The sequence below is a fragment of the Tympanuchus pallidicinctus genome, unplaced genomic scaffold (assembly GCF_026119805.1).
Source record: "Tympanuchus pallidicinctus isolate F22 unplaced genomic scaffold, pur_lepc_1.0 scaffold8, whole genome shotgun sequence".
In the NCBI taxonomy this organism is placed as follows: domain Eukaryota; kingdom Metazoa; phylum Chordata; class Aves; order Galliformes; family Phasianidae; genus Tympanuchus; species Tympanuchus pallidicinctus.
In genome coordinates this window covers 28,179,565-28,202,195 of record NW_026294802.1, presented here as the reverse complement: position 1 = coordinate 28,202,195, position 22,631 = coordinate 28,179,565, and the positions used below count along the sequence as shown (strand labels likewise).

The 22,631-nt window shown below is 39.5% G+C and overlaps 1 protein-coding gene across 1 annotated transcript in view; it reads right to left on the bottom strand.

Moving 5' to 3' along the window:
• The window catches only part of PTPRR (protein tyrosine phosphatase receptor type R), a 145,256-nt gene that overhangs the window by 66,624 nt on the left and 56,001 nt on the right, over positions 1-22,631 (bottom strand). Inside the window, 2 exon segments of the mRNA XM_052668998.1 lie at positions 1,618-1,773; positions 4,171-4,284. Coding sequence (XP_052524958.1) covers positions 1,618-1,773; positions 4,171-4,284 — 270 coding nt within the window.

Genomic DNA, 22,631 nt, shown 5'->3' with positions numbered 1-22,631 from the left:
ACAACTTTCATTCTAATCATTCTTTTCTATAAGATAATCTCTGGTTTTCTACACTTTCTTTCAGAGATAAATTGCAAATACCTGAGCAGCCCAGACTACTGTCTAACACAGATGGGATTTTGTTTTAGCACTGTTTTTTCCCCAGTATCTTTTCATAACTCGATGACATTTCTCCATTCATCTATTATTCATGTATGTTCTTCTCCCACATCTACCTGAAGTGTTATTTGTAACTTAAGCACTTGGAACTGATAATTGCATTTATCACAACCGTCACTGTTGTATGTTTCAGTAGTAAAGGATATTGTAACCTAAAGTGAGCCTAGTCTAGGTTGCAAGTGGGCAATAAAAAGACCTGATTTGACTTTTGGACAACATCACTTGGCTGTGTTTATTTCATTAGAACAGCTAAAACCTGTGAATTGTCGCATTTTCATAGTGGCAGATTGCTATAGGTCATGTAAAATTGTACTGAACTGACACTGGTTTTATGTTGTCTTTTTATACTGAAAACATCTTCTAGATTCTTAAACACGGTTAGAACCCCTAAAATGAGCACAATCATTTCCAATCAGCAGAAAAACAGGTGAATATAACAGCTGAGCACCGGCTCAAGTATAGGTTTACATTCAGAAAAACACGAGCTCACAGAATCACAGGGTTTGGAAGGGACCTCAAGAGATCATGAAGTCGAACTCCCCTGATAAAGCAGGTACCCTACAATAGGTTGCAGAGGTAGGCATTCATCCAGGTCTTGAATATCTCCATAGAAGGAGATTCCACAACCGTTCTTGGCAACCTGTTCCAGTGCTCTGTCACCCTTACCATACAGAATTTCTTCTTCATGTTAGTATGGAACTTCCTATTCTCAAGTTTTAGGCCATTACTCCTTGACCTATCACACACACAACACCAAGAAGAGCATCCATTTGTCTCCCACCTCCCTTTAGATATTTATAAACACCCTTTCTTTTCCTTTACCCTTTCTTTTCCCCAGGCTGAATAGCCTTTACTCACAGGGGAGATTTCTGTGGCCCTCCACTGGATTTCTTCTAGGAGATCCCTATCTTTTTTGAATTGGGGAGTCCAGAACTGGATGCAGTAGTCTAAATGTGGCCTCACCAGGGCAGAGTAGAGGGGGACGATAACCTCCTTTGACCTGCTGGCCCCACTCTTTTTAACGCTCCCCAGGATACCGTTGGCCTTCTCGGCCACAAGGGCACAGTGCTGGCTCATAGCCAACCTGTTGTTCAGCAGGACCCCTAAGTCCTTGTCCAGCGAGCTCCACTCTAGCAGGTCATTCCCTAACCTGTAATGATACATGCAGTTATTTCTCCCCAGAGGAATACTCTGCAAATATAACTCTTAGTTGTAGAGAGAAACAGTTCATCAGAACTTTTCCTTTTTCTGGACCTAGATTCTAATGCTTAAAGAGTCTTAAAAAGCTATTTTAAAGTAACTCAGCAGGGCTAGCTGTGTAATTCCTGTACAGCAGTAATGCCATCTTAACTGATGCATTCTCAGCCTCATTCATGAGAACCTCAGCCTAAGAACTACTGTGGCTCTAAGATCTGCCAAATTTGTAACAAACTACAGGTCAGACATGTGATAACCAACCTCAGGGGAGACCTCCGTTATTCCAAACTGTGATAAACTCTGATGCAAAATGTTGATATTAAGTGAACGCAGAACTTCTTCAGATGGGAGTGCATCAGAAATTCCTGGCTTTCTGTTCAAGGGAGACACAAACAGTTCCACGCAGTTCTTCTTGCCCTAGCAAAATAATAATGATAATAATCATTAGTATAATAAAAATAATAAAAAGGAGAATCATAGGAAGGGTCTGAGACTAGATAATCTCTTCTGCCTACAGATTTTAACTGTATCTCCAGAAATGAAAGCACAGAACAGAAAGACTGCAACGTGCTCTGTGAGGAGAGCACACACATTCCCTGGCTCCTTAAACTCCAGTTGACTGTGCAGGAAAATGCAAATTCTATATGTCATCAGATGTGCTTTGTCTTATTTACTGTTGACAAGGCCTTAGAACCACTGAATAAGAGAGGTCAACAAAACATGGGAAGGAGCCATGGATGGGGAAAAGGGCAAAGACTCTGGAAGTATTTTAATTGATGGTTCTGATCCCAACTGAAGGGCAGTACTGTTTTGAGTGCCGGACCTTAAACAGGAATGCTCAGTATAATGCCATGGCATTGTGTTCTAATTCCACGTCCACATGTTGTGAGCAACAATATAACAAACTACAATGTATTTTTAGTAGACTGCAGTGTAACTCCCTAAGAGAGCACAATGAAATGAAAGGATGCTTAAAAAGTAAGCTGAGCACGCCAGCTTCTCCCTTCCATTAATTCCTGCCCTAATTTTGTTGTTGCAGTTCTGGTAGTGCAAATGGTGCTGTGCTAGAGATGTCAGCGATGATGACTGCAGCAGAGCATCAAAAGAAAAGATTGCCAGAGAGTTCATCTGCTTGGCTGTGATCGTCTGAGACCAGTGTTGATGTCCAAAGGATGTGTGAACCCAACTTAAGAGCTTACCTCACTTTAGTCATCTAAATCACCTCCAAAGCCAGTACAGACAGACTGGCTTCTCTCGTGAATGACTGAATCCATCCTAAAATAACCAGGCACTCAATGCTGCTTTAATCACCCTTCTCCACAGTGCCTTTGGAGGAAACCTACATCAGCAGCTCAAACTCGACTGAGTAAGATGAGATGAATTTTGACTTGCCAGAACTCTGAATGAAAAAATCTAGCTCATGGCAGAAGAATAGGAGGCAAGAATAGTGCCTCCTAAGCTGTAATTTTATCACCTGTGAATTTTTACTTTCTGCCTGTGATTTTAAGAGCAATCGTGGCTCTTGTGTTCTTCCTACATCAATAAAAGACAGTAACTCATAGCAGTATTTCACAGATGTTGAGAAGACTAATTAATTAATGTATTCTGAGCTCTGTGCAGGTTCAAAATACTTTTACCTCTTCCCTTAGATCAATCAAGAAGAGAAAGTGAAAAACCTATCAGTCAGCAGGAAAATGAACAGCATTTTTCTTCTGCGTGGTTAGATAATTTCCACAGAGCAGATCAAGAAGGCAACTCAGAGATTGGGTGTGTTGAAACGCCCCTCAAACTGCAACATTCCTTATTCAGTTTTGTTTTTCTCTGAATATCTGTCATTTGAGTTAATACAAGGGACAAAGGAGAATCAGCTCACTTGTCAGGAATGAGTGGCATCCTGGCAAACAGGAAAAGAGCTGTGCTGCATTCCTGTTCATTTTCTCTGCTGTACATCTTGTGTGATCCTTTCTCCCAGATACATTGTTTGAAGAAGCTTTATAGCCTTTTTTGGTGTATACAGTCCTATCAAGCTATCAAAGCAGGCAATGCTTTCTTGCTGCACCTGTCAGCTTTCTTCCCTAATACTTAACTTGCAGGTAGAATAACTTTTTTTCCCAGTGCAATATGAATTGAATGCTAGCAATACACACATGATGTTGGCTTTTCTTTGTCTGCATCATGGCTTAACTCTTAAAAAAATACAGCAGCATTAAGAATGTATGCTCTCAACCATCCACCAAAAAACAGACAGGGAAAATTGTCTGTAAAGCATCTTCGCTGTTGGAGGGAAATTTCTTCTACAAAAATGATATGTTAGCATTAAGTGAGTATAGGCTACTGTATCTAAGCAGCAAGTAATGAATGTTGATATTGTGAGGGAACATTTAATTTACTAATGGACAGTCTGAAGGTAAACTGTGAGGATGCCTTCAGAAGGCAAAAGCATGTGTATTTTTTGAGCAAGATTCAACCTCTGAGAAACAAAAGTGGCTTTTGGTGGATGCGATGTAGAAATGCGCTGGAATGCAAACTAAGGGTTAAGAAAACTGGTTATGAATAAGAAAAAAAGAGATTTATCTGACCTCATTTTGTGTAGACTGTTACTGAGAATGGTTTCCTTCCAAAAGGAAATTTAAGTCATTTCGTAATGGAGATCCATTTTTCTGTAGGATGCTTCTGGGACAAAAGAAAATCTATCAGAAAAGTAAGTGTTTTTCTGTCTTACTTCATTGAAGTTCTCCATGATGTCAGGATAATAAATAAGAGAATCCTAAATCATTGGGTAAATTTTACTGTACACGGCCTTTTGGTACTCACAATGAGTCTGTTGATATGAACTTGCTGAGGTAACAGTCCCAGTGCTGCAGCCACTCCTTGGCGAAATATCCGAAGCAATGTGATATTCAGCTTGTTTATGTCCATTTGCAGTGTCTGAAAAGCAAAACCAGTTCAAATGAGCTCCTTGCTCAACACATTCAGTTCTAAACATATACCTGATCTCTTGGATGCTCACTAATTGTTTTTTTTTTTTTTTTTCCCTAGAATGAAAATCAATGTTATCTACTTGTGGTGCAATATGAAACAAATCTAAAGTAAAATGTAAGCATCTTAAACACTGCTTCTAGCAAAGTACTGCCTTTTCTCAACAACATTCAGAGTAGATTCCAGACGTTTTCAGCTAAATTCCTCAGCCAAGTCACAGTGCTCAAGGTAACACAATTGCTGCATTGGAAATGAAAGGCATTGAGCAGCAATCCACCCCAAAGAATGAGATGTTGGATTTACACAATGAAGATTTGTTTTGAATATTTTTCTTAGGAGTTTCTCCCTGCAGGTAAAGAATCAATCATATCTAGTGAAATTACACACCTTTTATTTTGATTATCAATTTCTGAGATAAAACAAAGCAATCAAACAAAATGAAAGCATTCCACTTGCTTGAATTTCCCAAACTTCATCATCTCAGGCAGAGCAGGCTATAAATCCTTAGCTGAGATGAATCAAGGCAATGAAACATTTTCTGAGTCAGAACTATCATAAAATTTAAATATTTCCTCAGGTTCAAATCCTTCCTGTGAAGTCGATGGAATTTTACCCAGGAAATAATTAAGCTTCAGATCTTTTTCCCAGAAGACCCAGATATCTCTGCATATGACACGTGGTAGCCAACACTCCCATGTGGCACTCTTTGGACCCTTTCTTGGTTTCTGTGTCCTGCTTGTGGACAATACACAGTGGAGATGAGAGGAGAGGAAGTATACTGGATAGTCTCAGTATGTGTAGTGACCTACAGCATTTCTGGCAGGGCACTGGCTCAGGAACTTGTCAGTTTCTGACTGAGCCAGCTGACTTGAGCTGAAAAATATTTTTTATTTTTAACTTTCTACTTAAAGCCATAGGGCAGTTTACTGCTTTGAGGAACCAAGCAAGGATTTTTCCTTCCTAACCAGAGTTAAGGAATCAGAGTTACTCTAATCAGAGAAAACTAAATACCCATAGGTCAGGCACCACATCATGAATGTGGCTATGAACAGAAAGAAATAGCAGTTTTCTCAAAAAAATCCACAATGCATTTTGACTGCTGTTATTTAGGTGATTATAAATTATAATGTAAAACTGGAAATAATTTGCTTTTCTCTTCTACTATCAATTTGATCCTTGCATTGGTATTGTTTTTCATTTTATTCTCTTTTATTTCACTTTTTTACACTAAAGGGGTTGTCAGGTCTTGATACATCAGGTAAGATCTGCTCTCAGCATACTCACGTGCTTTAATTTAACTGGAAGAATTATAGCAGTCCTCACTTTCAATGACCCTTCCTGCCTTTGCATTTTCAAAACAGTCTCCTTGTTTCCTCCTGAATAAGACATCTTGAGCGGCCACAAAACTGCTTGGGCTTTGTCACTGAAACTGAGGAATGTGCTGAGAGTAGAGACAGATCTTCAGCAGGCCTGAGCACTGCTCCTGCTGTGGGGTGCAGTGAAGCTGCGCCCACATAAAAAGCTGACAGCCCAAGAGATTTGGGATAAACGAGAAAGGGAGCTGCTGCTGAGACAGGAGGGCTGTTGTGAGCGTCCTTAGACGTCCACCAGGATGGAATAATGAGGGAGAAACCTCTTGTCTGAGTCAATGACCCTGAGTTACAGGGGTGATGCTACCTGTTGTTACTGAACAAAGCCAGAAAGAGTAAAATCAAATACATTCACTTAAGTATATATAGGTATTAGATCCCATTAACTGAGATGCTGCTACATAGCACATTAAGAGCTCACTGTCAAAGACACAGAAATGAAACATCCAGAAAAATATCCAGCTTCAGACAAATGATAAGATGTTAAAAAAGCTGTAAGAAGGTAATACCTGCCTAATAAATTTAACACGCTAGGATTACAGTCCATCTTATCCAGGGACAATAAAATGTTGTGAAGTTTCATTATCTTCAGGAGAATCCCATTTCCTTCTACCTGGCCTGAATTTGGTACACCATGTCCTATAACAAATAACCATAAAAGACTGCACAGTTTATGTGTCTCTGTATAACTACATACATATTATCCTTAGTGCTTCAAGGAAGACAGAAGAGCATAGCACTCCACTGCTCCAAATTCAGCCTGTTTAGGAAGTTCACCTGGCGATTTTAGGACCCCTTCAAAACACTTCCCAGAACATCTTATTTTCTGAGGTTGGCCACACTGTGACATGGTGGGATGGCTGAAGGTAGCATGGAGAACTAATGTTTGTCCACACACCAAGTATAAGTCATTTGGATGGGCACATGTGAGCACTACCTGGGCAGGCTGCCAGTCAAACATCACAGCTCCACAGCAGCTTGCAGCGTTGGGAAGAAATTTATCCTTAAGCCTCATCTCAAAATGCTCCCTATGCAACAGTAAAGATTGTGAATATTCATAAAAAATAACAAAATGAAAGCAACAAAAAACCAACATCCAAGAAGTAAACTGGTAAGGAAAAAACTTCACATTTTTTTTGTAAGAGCCTTGCCTTGCTATATGTTGAAGGAATTCTCAATTGCTGATGCTGCTGTGAAGCTCAGTTTCTTGGCAATGACAGTGAAAAGTAGGTAAGAAGAACACAGACTGCCCTTTTCCAAATTAGGCAGCACAAGGGAGTGCATCTGTAGCTTTTTAATCAGGAAGAAGCCTAGTAATCCAGAATATACTACTTTGGGAATGGGATTTCTAACTGAATCTGAGAAAACGAGCTTCTAGAAATGCCAGACGGACCCCGTGAGCTCCTTCATTACAGCAAGAAGCATATCAGTGCTCTGTGCTCTTATTCTCTTGTTTGTATTGGAGTCTTAATAACAGAGCAGGAATGGACAGACTGGAGACACAAGTTCAGCATCCTGTGGCCAACTTTGGATGCCAATGGAAAATGAGAGGAACAAGGCAGGAATATACTTTTTTTTCAGGTTACAAGAAAAAGAGGACAGAAAAGAAAAAAGTTCAAGTCTTACCTGTTCCCATCAGTTAAATGTTTCTAAAACATTTTAATAATGTTTTCTTTGAGCACAAATTTAGTGACTAAAATAACTGGAACAAGGTTATTGTGCCATTCTGATGGCATAGCTTGATACCATATTAACCACAGTCCATAAAGACGGGATTAGTGTAGAAAATTGATACTGGATGAATTGCAAAAGCAGCAATGCCTGCACAATAGACAAACAGAGCTAACCTTCATGGAGAGAATCATTCCTAGACTGGGAACCTGCCTGACTACCTACAGATTATAACTGCACAAACGGAATCATTAGATATTCTAGTACTGCCTGCAATAACATGTGATATTAACCGCTGGAAAGTAAAAGCATAGCCGTAAATCAAGTATTAGCACAGCTACACAAGGCATGCCTTACTGTGGTACTCCAGTTGCTCCTTTTGCTTTGGAGAAGCAAGGGCCGTACATCCCAGTCAGACAGCACCAATCATTTACCCCTGCTCCTCTGCAGTGTTTACCACCTCTTACAGCCCACTCCCCAAGGAGCTCACACTTCTGGGTCTGCTGCCTCTGGTGGCAGGAGTGACTTGCAGAGCCCAAAGGCAGGTACACCAGAGCACTCAGGTCCCCCAGCAATTACAGATCTGAATATTGCAACTGTAGCAACAGTTTCTAGGTGTATCTGAGCCAAGAAAAACAGGCAGCTGAAAAGGAAAGAGATTTCTGCTGGTAGTGGAAAAGAGCCCTGGAGGAGGAGATGGGTGGTTGAAGGGGGCCAGGATAAAAATGTTAGGGTTAGGTGGGCTAAGGTCAAGGCTGGGGTTAGAAAGAGAATTTCAGAAAAGACAATACAGCACAGAAAAACCACCAAGGACCATCCACAACCAAGATACTACAGGGACTTTTTGATGTCAACAGAAAAAAGACAGATATCATGAAAGGGACCAAAGTGTAACTCGAATTCTAAAATAATATTTTTGTCAACTATTACAAGAAAAGCTCAGAGACGCTTCCCTTTCTTATCTCTTCCATTTCATCAGTGGTGTTGTTTCTGCAATGAGCTTTTAAAGACATCATTCCTTTCCACATATTGGCTACTTCAGTTTAAAATCCTCCTGACCCCTCCACTACAGGAGTTTTCTCAAACCTTCAGCAAATCTGAAAGCATAGGAATAAACAACAGTCAGGAAGGAAGGAACTGTAGACTAATGCTTTCAGAATACTTTTTATGAGGAAAGCTTAAAAACAAACCAGCAAGTTTTTCAACCTACACCAATCTATGATTTTACATCCTAAGAAATTCTTAAAGTACTGTTGTTTCATGACAGTCATTTGAGTCAAGAGTAGGGAAGAAAAAGCATCCTCTCCAGCAATGACAGTCCTGCTCCAGTGGCTTGTACATGAAGGAGGTGATGAGTGCTGCACAGAGAGGTTGAGGAAGGGCAGGTAATCACGAGGACTTTAAGATAGAGTAATTGTGCCAAGGGAGGTTCAAGTAGAATATTAGGAAAAAATTCTTCTCAGAGAAGGTGGTGAGGCATTGGAACTCCCAGGCTGCACAGGGAAGTGGTGGAGTCACTGTCCCTGGAGGTGGAGTCCCTGCACAGGGAGATGTGGCACTGAGGGACATGGTTTAGTGGTATGATAGTATGGATTGATGGTCAGACTAGATGATCTTAGAGATCTTTTCCAACCTTAGTAATTCAGTGAAATGCTGTGAACTTCTACACAGGCCAGCATCATATAACTAGAGCAAAGCACGGTGCCAACACAAGCCCCAAAGACACCCTGCCTTAAGCCAAACCTGTGGTCAATGTGGCTTTTCCTTCTCTCCCATTTACCACTCTTCCTCTATCACTATTTTCACCAAGAGGAGAAACCTGCTTATGAAATCCGTGTCACATTCTGAGTTATGGCTGTAAAGTAAGATAAAATTGTTGAGAAGCATTTTACCTGCAGTTCGTATAAATTGTCCCAAGAATAAAATCAGTCATTTTTGGTGATTAAAGGACTTTCATGTTTCTTATGTATTAGCAGCTGCCTGCAGTGACCTACTGAAACATTCACACATTATATATTTCTGCTGCAACACAACGCAAATACAAATATTGAGAAATTTAAATACTTTCAAGGTTAAAGAGCAGTCACTGAAATACTGTGGGGGGGAGTCTTCACTATTCTACAAAAGCACAGTGAAAATCACCTGAAATAGTGGAAGAATTGCAGGCATGTGTTTGAGTTTACAAGAACGAGTGCAGAGCATTGATAAATGCCCTACAAATCTCTCTCTTGCTCTGCCAGGTCTCCATCCTGACCTGCAACGCACTATTGGGTAAGTCAAGCAGTTTCTGATGAGGAGACAGCAAGGCTGCAGAATATGCTAATATGTGGAAAAAAAAATAAAAAAAAATCCCAGATTTCAAATGTAGGCTGCAAAAATTTAAGTGTCCTTGTCCAAAAAGCATTTGGGTGATGAGAAAAAGAATTCTAAATTGGTTCCATATAAATGCAAGTAAAAGTGGTAGGAATGGGATACTTAGATTGCTTCAGTCCTGATTACTTCAGGAATTACTGAATTACTTCAGGATGTCTATTTGAATGCTGCCTTTCAAGATGTGACATTGCACAGTTTCACTCACTTTTTTTTTTTTTTTTTTAGGAAAAAAAGACAACCCATAGAAGATTTTATGGAAAATCTTTTCTTAAAATAACCATAATATTTCCCAGATTCATGCATTTCTTATACAGCCTTAACGAACATCTTTGACTCCCATAATATTTCATGAAAGCAGATAAATTTAATTTTTTATTTTATTTTATTTTTTTAATTTTTTTTTGCATGTTATAAGCTCCCTGAAAAAAATTATAGGCAGAAGTAACACTTACTGGAAATACGGAGGCAATCTAATCAGTTAACACAACTATACAGTCTCCTCGCATGCTGATTTTCAAGTACATGGGCATTAAAATATGAACAAATAAAAATGTATATTTATTTCACACACTGTAATTAATCTGTAGAGCTTTTTACCACAGGAATTTACTGAGGCAAAAAACTGAACAAGAGGCACAAAAAGAACAGCATGTTCAGACAGATGTGAAAGTGATCGGTGTGACAGAAAACACAGACACTACAGAATTACAATGCAACTGAAGCCACACCTTTAAAAAACAGAAACCAGAATGAATCCTAATTAAATGAATCATAATTTAGTTGGTGGAGTCATCATCCCGGAAGGTATTCAAGAACTGCGTAGATGTGGCACTAAGGAACATGGTTCAGCGGGTATAGTGGGGATGGGCAGATGGTTGGACTAGATGATCTTAGCTTTCAACCTTAACAATACTATGAAAGGATGAGCCCTTCGGTCTGTTCTCAGCAGGGGCTGATGTGAGGCCAGAGTATTTCAGTGGCACCCATGGCTTCAGCTAGCAAAGTGAATTGGGGTAGGTGGGCAATGTGGCAGAGTTAGTTCATCTCAGCCAGGGCACAGATTTACACTTTCCAAAGGAAGAAGAATCAGTTTCTCTAAAGACATTAATTGATTTGGGGCTGGTTTGACCAATTCTTTAGGAAGCACCAAAGCAAGAGCTAGAAGGTCTCCATCTGTGATGTCTGGCTTCTATCCAGCATTCTCTCACTGGGATTTTACATGCACTGGGCCAGCTATAGAAAGACTCCATGACCTTCACAGATGATTAAAGTGTATGAGAATGAATTCATCCTATTAAGGATGAAGTTTGTTAATGCCTCTCTTCACAAGATACGCTTTGATTTCTAACAGTCCCGTGTCCTGCATTAATCTCTGGGCTTGCAGTCTCCTAGCCAGAAGAAAGGCTCAGCTATTTCAGTGGCAGTTGATGCCATTATGTCATAAGATAATGTGGATGTACCAATCAGATCTGATGTTAAGACATAGAATAGTCTTGTATCTATCTTCTGATAGCAATCTCAGAAGGTAGGTTATTCCATTCTCCTTATTTCTGAGTCATACATGCTATTACTCTAACACAATTTGATATAGTTAGTGGGCTGACAAACTGAGAGATTGGGTTAGGCTGTTGTAACGTGATGGAAAGTGCAGCACTGACAGCAGAGTAGCAAAGTCCTAAACTACAGCAAGAGAGGACTTGCTCAAATGCAACAGCCATAGGCAGAGAAACAAAGAAAATAATCTGCTTACCTTTGAAAGGCCTTAGGTACCCAGGAATCTCTTTGCCTCCTCTGCCAACCCTTAATTGAAGTCTGGGAAGGGCTGGATCCATCCCTTCTGGTCACTCAGGGGCATTGCATGCACCTGAGCTCCCTTGGGTTGGCCCTGCCTTCCCACCAGGTGCTCAATCACTGGGTCAGGCTGTGACAGCATTTCTGCTACAACTGTCCTCAGTGGTTACTGCATTCACTTCTTCTTTACCTTAAACCCTTTCCTGTGACATCATTAATGCACTAATCGTTCATCATATGTTTGGAGGACAGAAAGTATGTATGGTGTCTCATCAGCAGCCAGAGAACTATAGCTTGTATGAGATTCCCATCCATAGCCCTTATAATAATTGTATTCACAGTACAGTATAAACACATGCAAAGCCCAGTAAAGGGAACAGGACATTTTCTAAGTCAGAGAGTTCTAGAATCCCATATCCTAAATGTTCAGTGAAATGTATGCTTGTCATTGCTGAAATGGTGTAAGAGAAGAGAGCGATACAGGTTAGAAGCAGCTTTATCATTGAAAGTATTAGTCCCAGAAGCTCCCTGCCTGTGGAAGCCCTGCAGGAGAGGGGAGCAGAGGGGCAAGAGGCTGCCCTAATGCTGTTGAACCCCACTGGTGATTTTCTAGAGTTTCTTTGCAACAGAGGGAATCTTCTACTTCATCATGTGGTGAAACATAAGTATGTAGTGGTGAAAGAATCCAGTGTTCTCCCATGTGTGATGATTTCTTTAAAAAACTATTCACAAAAACACTGAATCTACTTTGGAGAGTGCTAATCTGTGAGCATTTGCAATTACTAGCAGGAATGAGAGACCAGAACTTCGCTGAGCCTCTAGCCTTAGGAAGTCTTCCTTGGTTTATCTGTGTCAGTTCCATGCCTATAAAATAGGGATGTTAGCACTTGACTATCTCATAGGAATACTACAAAACCAAGTAGATTGATGGTGGGGAACAGATATGTAGGACTGAACTTCTCAACTTCTTTTATATTTCACAGTATCTCACCAAAAAGATAACTCTGGTCTTTGTTTAGCTGTGTGCTACATTTCTTCAAGGACTGGGATTTACTTTATTACAAATTATTTCAGCATTCTTAAAGTAACAGCTGAATTAAATTTCAAAGCCATGACAGTTTTCTTGGCTTTTTCCTTCCTCCATCCATCTCTCCCTGCCCTTCTCCCTTCTATTCCCTGAGACTGTGTTAGACAGTAGAAATGGCCAAGATGGAAAAGCACAAGGCAATACATAAGGAGGTGAAAACATCAGGAGCTGAAAGAGCTCAGCTGAACACTATTTCAGCCTCTTTGTTCTTTGAGGCACATGTATAATGAGCTCCATAAAATTGTCCTGTCTGTCCCTTTTGAATATTACCCCCCAAAAATAATTCTTTCCATTACAAAAGAAATGCATGGTGCTATTATGTCCAGTAAAACTTTTATGCACAGCATGATTGTACCAGTCACATCCAATTTCATCATCCCTAGGTCAGCAGTAATCCTCAAAGCTAAAAGACCCTTCACGCACAGCACTTTTTAATACGTTTGTTTTTTCTGTCCAATCATTAAATGTCTAGGTAGGACCTGCCTAAAGATTGAAATGCCAAAGAACCAGAATTGACTCTTCTTGTTCCTTTTGTAAAACCCTAATTTCAGCTAGTTTTATGTTTCAAATAAATTTTAGTCACTAAAGCTTAAATTTCCATCACAACTTTGTAAAGTGGTTCTCAATAGATCAAGATTCCTTCCAGAAAAACATTAGTCAAAAACAAACAAACAACAAAACAAAACAGGATTGTCCTTGTTTATCTTCAGATTTTTAAATGAGGCTTACAGCGGACTGATTATTTAACCTTGCATTCTAATGAAGAACAAAACTGGAAACCTAAGACAATAAGGCAACTTCCAAATTCTTCAGGAACTGATGCAGCCAAAAGACTCCCACTGACTCACCCTCCTTAGTAACCCTTCTCTTTGCTCTGAAAATTAAAGACAGACTTCAGTACTGCTCACATCCTAGCTTTCTCAGGCCTTTGATTTCAAAGGCATTTGTTATTGATGATTTCAGATGAGCAAAATCTGCTTGAATGCGCACTATGTTACAGAAGAAGGGAATGTTGTAGAAAGAGGCAAGTACTTTATGGTTTTTTTCTTTTTTTTTTTAACATAATTATAGTTCTCTGCTGTTCCTGGGCATAATGAAACTTGGAATATATAAGAAAAAAAATATATTCTGAAGATACTTGACTGTATTTGAGATATTTACACAAAAGACTCTTCTTGTGGGGTTTCTGCATTGTGTGACTGCCTGTGTCTCAACAGAATCTGGACTATTTGTCCACCACCACCACAAAGATTTTCCAAGTATGAAACAATTCTGTTGCCTCAGCTCTTGGGAAATCAGGATTTTGGGGTTTTTTTTGGAAACAAACATCCAGCAGCAAGTCCCTTTTAGTGTGAAGCAACTCAGCAGTGTTTTGGGTCTTTATCTGCTTTCAAGTTTTTGCTGAGGTTTGTATATAGTTATTACCATCACCATAATCACACACAATTGGAATAAAACATACCTAACTGACTGTCCTCTATCTACTACAGCAAGATGTAGGTGCAGACAATACATGGCACGCTTGTCATTTCTGTCATTTCATTCCTTTAACCACGAACTTGAAGTGAAACTAAGTAAAACTCTTGGTCACATGTTTTTTTTCTTGGACAAAACTTGCATTACTTTGTGCTTTATCCTATCGTGGTTTCATGTGCCTAGCTATATGTTTCTACCTCAGTTTTGACAAAACTATTCATGATTGTGTGTGATCCTATAAGCTCAGAGACTAGAAAGCAGATGAAAAGACAAGCCCATGGCTTTGGCAGCTGTCTCAGGGTCTTTGAACTCCTGAAGTTGCTGATACCAAATGTATCTAGAGGCTAAAATGTATGAATTCCCTCTGAGCAGCTGGACAGACAGTACTGAAAAGAGAAGCTATGGATTAAGGGAAAACACTAACTCCAAATCTTCAAAGATCACTAATGCTAACATCAATATCATACTTCTGATGAGAAGTTCCAGGTTTGAGTTCATAGCTTTGGAAACCTCACAGCTATAATATGTCCCAAATGTCCCAATGTAAGCAAGTTTTCTGACTGAAACATTGGGGACGAAGTTCTGGAAAATGATTTTTAGTCTGATTTGGGATACTTTTGCTTAGAGATGATTCCACGTGTGAGATAAAAACGAAGCTGTGATGCTTTGTATAATAGGTCTAAAATGACTGGGAGGCAGAGTCCAATTCATGCATCTTTAACTTCTTTCTATTATAATTAGGGTCAGAAGAGCATCCTATGTAAGTTTTTTCAAAACAGGCAACACAGCTGTAAAACTGAACAACAGAAAATGTTTAGAATGGGAAAAATGCAGTTTTTCCCTTTTATATTGATAACTGATGACCATTAAAAGAGAACATTGAAAATTGTTTACAGGCATTTCTCTCATTCTCCTACATACATAAAAGCATACAAGTTAAATTAAAAACCATTTTTTTGTATCCCCACTACCAGCTGGTTTTTAGAATAAATAGTATCTGTGAGTCACTCTCATATTACAACAACTCCCTTCCTCTCTCAAAAGAATAAGGAATTTAGCATTTTGAAGAGTGCAGATTTCTTATCTGCAGTCATTTCATGGATGTCAGACAGGTCTTCTGTGATTTATTTGTTAAAAAAGCGGTAGACTTTTCTTTAAAGAATTCATGAATATAGTTTAAATATCAAAGTCATCTTGCAAATTAATTGTTTTGTACTTTGCTCACCTTGGCCTTTAATCTCTTCCCTGCCCTCTGCTATTCCAGGAGTTTTGTGAGTAAAAGAATGAATGGAAGCTCCCCAAAGCATTTATGTGATACTAATGATTCTGCTGGTTTAGCTTTTTAGTCCTTTCCACACTTTCATAATTAGAGAACAATGTTACAGCATTTTAAATTCATTTGTCTGATGTGTTTTCTGTTTTATTATTCTTCAAATTTTTGTAGTTTTCTGATTTTGGTCACTGTGTGAATGCTTTAGAACCCTTTATAAAGTCCAGATTTTGGCCTCTGACAATTCTACTTTCATTCAGAAAAGTAGCTGAGCAGCAAAGTAATTCAGAAAGAAGTAGCAGTTGTAAATTTGATGAGTGGGAAATCCTTTTCCTTTTTTGCTTATTACTTTTTAACAACATTCAAGCATGCAAGAAGCAATCTTCCAGCTTTCCCAAAGTGACCACCATCAGTGCCATTTGTGTTTGTGAGAAGAAATACTCAGCTTCTCAGAAGCTGGAGCAGGGCTCAAATCCAAAGAGATTCCTGCATTACACGTCACAGCAAAACAGGCTGAGTCTTGATGGCAGAAGGGTTTGTAAATTTCATTAAAACCTGAGATGTCTATGTTATTTCTGGGAAAGACAGCAACTGATTAGGAGATACAGTGATAAAAGCTAATAAAAGGCTATATGGCTTCTATCTGAGCTAGTATGCAGCTAAAGCAGGGCATCGATTTGTCAGTGGAGGTGTGTACTCAAGTTCAGAAGCTAAGTTCAGTATAGGCAAATCAAAGCAAAAAGCGACAAAGTCTCAAGAAGAGTGAAGGAACATGACTTGAATCTGTATGCTTACATTTTATACCTTTTTTTGACAGCATCATGCAGAGAAAGACAACAGCCTTATTGGAGATTGGTCATTGGTGCCAGTTTTTACTACAAAAGAGCTAATGGCACCAACTAGTTCTCAGATTACTTTCAGAACAGATCTCAGTGATCTGTCGTTTACAAAGACTTCACTCATTTAGCTGTGATACATCAGAAACCTGTTTTGCAAAGGGTCCTAGCCTGCAGACACTTCTGGGAAAATGCACTGGCATTATTCCACTGCAATCTGTGAGAGCCACAGGCTCCTCAGGCACCCCTGCCCCCAGTACTGTGGCTCAGTACTGCTAAGCCTGCCCAGCTTCTGGCCACAGCACAGCAGCAGATTCGTGGGATCCCACTACTGTTGGACCAAATGTGCACTATGCTCTCTAAGATGCATGTTGGAAGAGCTTCATTCCCCACAATACTCTCACTTCCCACTCCTCTGCTATATTTTCTTTTCCTTTTCTGCAGTGCTGACAAATCATTATTTTGGATTGTTTTCATGGCCCTCCTCTCAAGACAGAGAAGCCATACATAGTGCAGCAGTCTGAATATAATATCCATTCACCCACTCCCTTGGCTGCTTTGCATGGCAGGGCCCATACCATACAACTCAGGATGAGGGCGTAGTCCCACTGCTTTATCCATAAGGATCACTCACCAGAGGTGCATGGAAAGGGTTCAGCCCCATTTCTGCCATAACACTGCTATTGTGGCTTTGCATACAACAGCAATCCCAGCTTCTCCAGACCAAGGTGAATCAGCTGCGCAAGTGCAACAGGTCATGCAATCACAGAACCATAGAATTGTTTGAGTTGGAAGGGACCATTGAAGGTCATGTAGTTCAAATCCCCTGCAGTGATTAGGGACATCTGCAGCTACATCAGGTTGCTCAGAGACTGGTCCAGCCTGACCTTGAATGTCTCCAGGGATGGGGCATCCACCACATTTCTGGGAGAGGGGTAGGAGCCATCTCACAGTACTTCTAGACCTCCAGATACCATCTCCACAACTTGAACAAAGGAATGGGCTTTGGTCTGCTTCTTCATGACAGAGAAGCTGTGTTACCTCAGTTAAAAGCATGAGAGTGGACTGCTAACATAGTAGCTGATTGCCATGGTCATGAGGGCTGGCTGGGTTCATCTGTTGTATGTGGACTTATAAATCTCTGCCCTGCCTTTGTTCTGAGTTACAGCTAAACACAAGAAGCTTGCTTTGCCAGCTTTACCATTAGATTTTGTGAATGGAAGTGGAGCTCATTTGACTAGCTGAGAGCAAGCTGAAATAAAAATAATAAATGATGAAATGGAACAACCTCATGCTGGCATGAACAAAGAAACAAAAGATTAACTAAATGGCTGTTACAGTTTCTCATTTCTATGATCTTTTTCCCATTAAGCATAACACTCCCAGAAAACCTCTCAAAAATTAAATGACTGGAGGGAAAGGAGAAAAATAAAGCTAATAATCAAGATGATCATTTTCTAAAGGAATTGGAATGTTTCAAGTAAAGCAAACTTGAAAGAGAACGCAAGAAAGCTAAAATATCTTAAATAATCTTTGCCATCGTAGCAAAGTGTTCTCAAAATGTAATTTTTTTTTCTCCCAGTTGATTTTTTCACAAACTGGTACTGCAACAAATGAAAGAAAAATCAGAAATGTTAAACATGACAACTGAGACACTTTTGCCCTCAATTTTTAATCTATCTCTTCTCATGGGAAGGAAAAATATATGAGGGAGAATTCTTTGTCCAGCTCCATAAATATATGCTTTATATTTGCTGTGTTAGACAAAACCTATTGAGTAAAACCCATCTTATTCTATACGCATCATATTTTCCTCTCATCAACCCCACCTGCCATATTAAACAGACCTATGACTGCCTCTCTATTACCTTCCAGTATTTATTTTTTTTCCAAGAGCTGATCAGACACTGCTGCTAAAGTCACATTCACATGCATGACTTTAAGCATCTAATTTTCATCTCCCAGTTATCAGTCTTTATCAGGCACATTTACAAGCCAGGTTATAAAAGAAGATGGCAGATCCCATTTACACACAGCCCCAGTTCCTCAGGAGCTCCCCAAGAGAACACTGTGGGCAGGTGATGGTTCCTCCAGGAGGAGGAAAGGAATGCTTTTCTTTACCATTACAGATCTTTGCTAACAGCTTATTTGATTTCTTCCCCTACTGTTACATACATCATATTTCCTGGGATAGACAGGCATAACGCAGTCCCGTATAGCATCTCCTCTGCTAATTGCAGAATTGCATTCAGTCTTCCTAAACAATTTCAAACACCCAGTGAGGGTTTGTGTTGTGGGTGGCAGGGAGAGTGAGCATGTAAAGGAGAAAGAACACTTTAATTCTCAGCTTACATTTGTAGTTCCTTCCATGTGGGTACAATGCGAGATTTAACGGTGGGGTCTAAAGAAATGGAAATGCATCACAGCAAAGAGATGGGTCCCAAAACTATGTGCAAGGTGAGGATTTGGACACCAACCCAGAATTCTGGGCCACTTTCCTTGTTTTGGGCTTTTCCTTTATACTGACTGCCAGAAGATGTTAGTGCTCTAACTGTAATAGAGATCAGCATTGCTATGATTTGCATAAATTTCAAAGCTTGGAAACAGAGGACTGCCTGCATACCACTTTTGAAGAGCAGAGAATCTGAATTTTTTAATGTACTTCATCAAGTATGCTCTTCTTATTTGAAGAAATGATGTTGTGTACCATTAAAGACTACCCTGTTTCATTAAGAATCACTTTTGCACTTCATTGACATCATCACATGTTACATAACTTGTACTAAAATACAAGACAAGCATTGAAATTATTTGCATAAACTGAAAAAAAAGATGGAATCTTTGTAACGTCAGCTTGAATGTGGCCTTTTTTTTTCCTAATGCAACTAGAAGTCATATTTATAACTCATCAGTCTTAAACTGATTGTGGATTCTGAGCTGGAATCTTGCAACTGTGAAGTTCTTAAATTTCACTGTTATTTTGTATTCTGCCTCTTTTCCTTTAATTATCTTTTTCCCTTATAATTCACATATAGATTAGACAGACCATAGTGCAACTCACAGATGAAAAAGTGCATTTCTACATACAATAATGCTGAGATGACTTATTGAAAGAAAGAAGAATATAAATCTACGCAAGGAAGTTGATATATTTTTTCATTAAAATATGTTTGTCTCAAAACTGTTGTGAAGCTGCTGGTTGACAGTCTTTATCTAATGATGGAAGATTTCTTTTTAGACAAGAGACTTCTAAGGCTATATACCTAATATATTTGTGCACTTCTGTGTATTCACACATCCTGTACAAAGGAACAACATAAAGTCTAATTCACTGGTAGAGCACATGTCTGTCTACATTTGACTGAAGAATTATTACATCTGCATTTAGAGAGAAGCAGCAGATCTGTTCTTGTTTCAGAGCTGTAATAATGGGAAGGTAGATAATGAGAGTTGGTACCAAGAAGCAGGCTTATAAACTTGAAAAGCGTAAAGGCAACTGGGAATTCAGATTTCAAATTATCAGTTCAGTTTGACTCCTCAGTGGGAATACTACTCATCTGTTTCTCCAACACTCAAATTTCACTACTTAAACTCAGAGAAAGGGATAATTTCACACCATTAGTGATATTTACACTTCTATGATTCCATTAATTTTCTCTTTCTCAATAAGAATTCTCACTTCACAAAACAGCTATAAATCAGTTTCCTAAAGAGCCTGATAATGAATATAAGCTCGGGCTTGAACTACCTATTTAGGTACAGTGCAAAATCAGTTGCAAGCTGACCTGAATTCTGAGAACAGTGACTGTGACAGCATCAGTGCTCCCCCAACCTGAGTCACTTATCTCACATATTCCACAGATCCAGGAAAGATAGTCTGTCCATGACAGCTCCAACTTGTAAATGGTTCTGCTGAGTGTGGCCATGATTTAACAGCCCCGTTAGGAGTGAGAAAGAAATTCTTCGTGATCTACAAATATGTCCTGGCCCTCTAGGAATGCCTGCTGCACTGCTTTCAAATCCAGAGAGTGCTGACATATAGACATTCCCCGCTTATGAAAATCCAAAGTGTTTCCTCATGAAGAAAACTGCAAAGCTTGTGAAAAGACGAGTCCTTTGTTTCATTGCATTTCTCTGAAGGCAGTTAATTTTCATCCCTTCAGAAAACCATGTAAATACTATCATGGAAAAAAAAAAAGAAGAAGAAGAAGAAAAAAGAAAGTTTATGAGAGCTGTTGGCAAAGGCTTAAAGGAAGAAAAAGTATTTATGAATATCGAGAGCCAGTAGATTTAAGTAGGACATTTTAATTTTGTTTAAATATCAGCAGAGATACCAAACTGGAATGGTAAAATTTTCATAATGTCAGAAGAAAGAAAGAAGAATTCTAGAGATTTCTTGAAGGATGAGAAATCAATAGAGGATAGTAGTATGATGTATATATTCGATTCCAAAAGAGATCACATTGGATGTTGATAGAGCAAGTAGAAAAGCAAACCTGTAAATCTGCTGGAACAGATGACCTCTTTGAGGAAACTGCTCCTTGCTCTGTGCCAGTCAACATTCTTACTAGAGGTGTTTTGAGACACATGGTCGTGTAGGAGCTTGGAGACAACTCAGAAACAGAGAACGTGGGATAAAGTAGGTCAGATGCACGGGGTGATTCAGATGTCTGAGCAGCTAAGTTTATCGTATACTTAAAGTCAAGACAACACAATTCTTGGAAAAGAGTATGTAGTTCACCTGCAAATAAATCTATTTTTAAAAGAAGTGACTCAGAAGGTGAGTCAAGGCTTATATTTGACAAACAGATACTCCCAGGAGAAATGGAGGCTATGGGTACATGAGTACAATCCTTGCTCAGCCTCTCAAATGAATAGAAGCTGTATAACCATGTCACAGAAGTTGTGGCGTATGGTTATTGTATCTTGGTAACCAAAGGAGAGAACTGTGTGCAATCTGTCACCTTCTACCTCTTTTCAACTCATTAAAGTCTTGCTGATGTTCATGACTGGCAGCATGACCATGACCACAACCACACACATCCATAGGCAGCTTCTATGGGACATAGTAATTTTGTAACTCTCCTGCTGCTTACAGTTCTGTAAGCACTTACTGACTTTGTTTCTGCTAATGAGCTGAGGCTTTCCAAGTGACATAAAACACCTGAGGGGCAGCCTGCACAGACTGCAATTAACTCCTGGTTCCTGTTTCTGTTATTTAATTAGCAACATCAGTTTTGAACAATACACATACTGATCATGGAAAATGCAGACAATTGCAAATCGTAATCAAACTCCAATTTCTAAATTACATGCTGAGGATAAATTATTTTAAAGTAAAAAATAATGTAAGTAAAACTTTTTATCCTGTGTGTCTACTGAATACGCTTAACATTTCCTCACATTTAATGATAATTTCTACTTCTGTCTAGGTTCAGGGTGTGCATATAACAATCTCATAAACATTCTTCTCTTCTGCATAAACCTCTGTACATGTTTTCCTGCAGAACAACCAATAATACAGTGAGAAAGAAACCATGAGATCACCATTGACTGTTTTTACTACTCTGCTCAGAGGTACATTGAAGAGGGAAAAGTGGCTCAATGGTTATTCAGTGCTTTAATGTCCCTGTTTTACTTTGGATCCCCTTTCACCTGTCTGCAATTAATAGGTGTTGCATAGTTACTGGTCCACAGTTCTAAGGTGTAGTCCACAAATGCATAACCATAAGTACTGAAGTAAATATTTATGCCAGAAAAAGCTCTCCTTTCTTTCCTATAATTATATAAAATATAAGGGATAGAAGCTACATCTAGACTAGACTCACACTGTCTTTCTGGACTAGACCTACACTGCCTTCCATGTCATCAAAATGGGGAAAACTGAGCTTCTGAAGTAAGCTGCTGGTCTTACTTTACAGAGGCAAGAGACTGCAAATCAACAAATGCTCCAGGTTTCTGTTGGGCCCGAAGTAAGATGGAGCTGGAGGAGAAGTGCAGGTACCTTTGGCAGTGGAAGAGGTTTGATTTAGGCAATAGCTCTAGGCTTCTGCTGTACTGGAAATTCTGTGATTGCAAATGAAAGGGATTGTTATTTCTGCCCCGTCCCTGGAGGTGTTCAAAGCCAGGTTGGATGGGGCTCTGGGCAGCCTGGTCTAGTATTAAATAGGGGAGGTTGACAGCCCTGCATACGGCTGGGGGGCTGGAGCTTGATGATCTTTTAGGTCCCTTCCAACCCAGGCCATTCTATTATTCTATATGGAGCACTGCTGTTCACACAGAGAGCAAAGTCCACACTACTTAGCCTGGAGAAGAGAATGTTCAAGGGACAGCTTGGCCATGTGTATAGATACCTGATGGCAGGGAGATGACGGAGTCAAGCTCTTATCCGTGAGACCCAGAGATAGGGCAGGAGACAACAG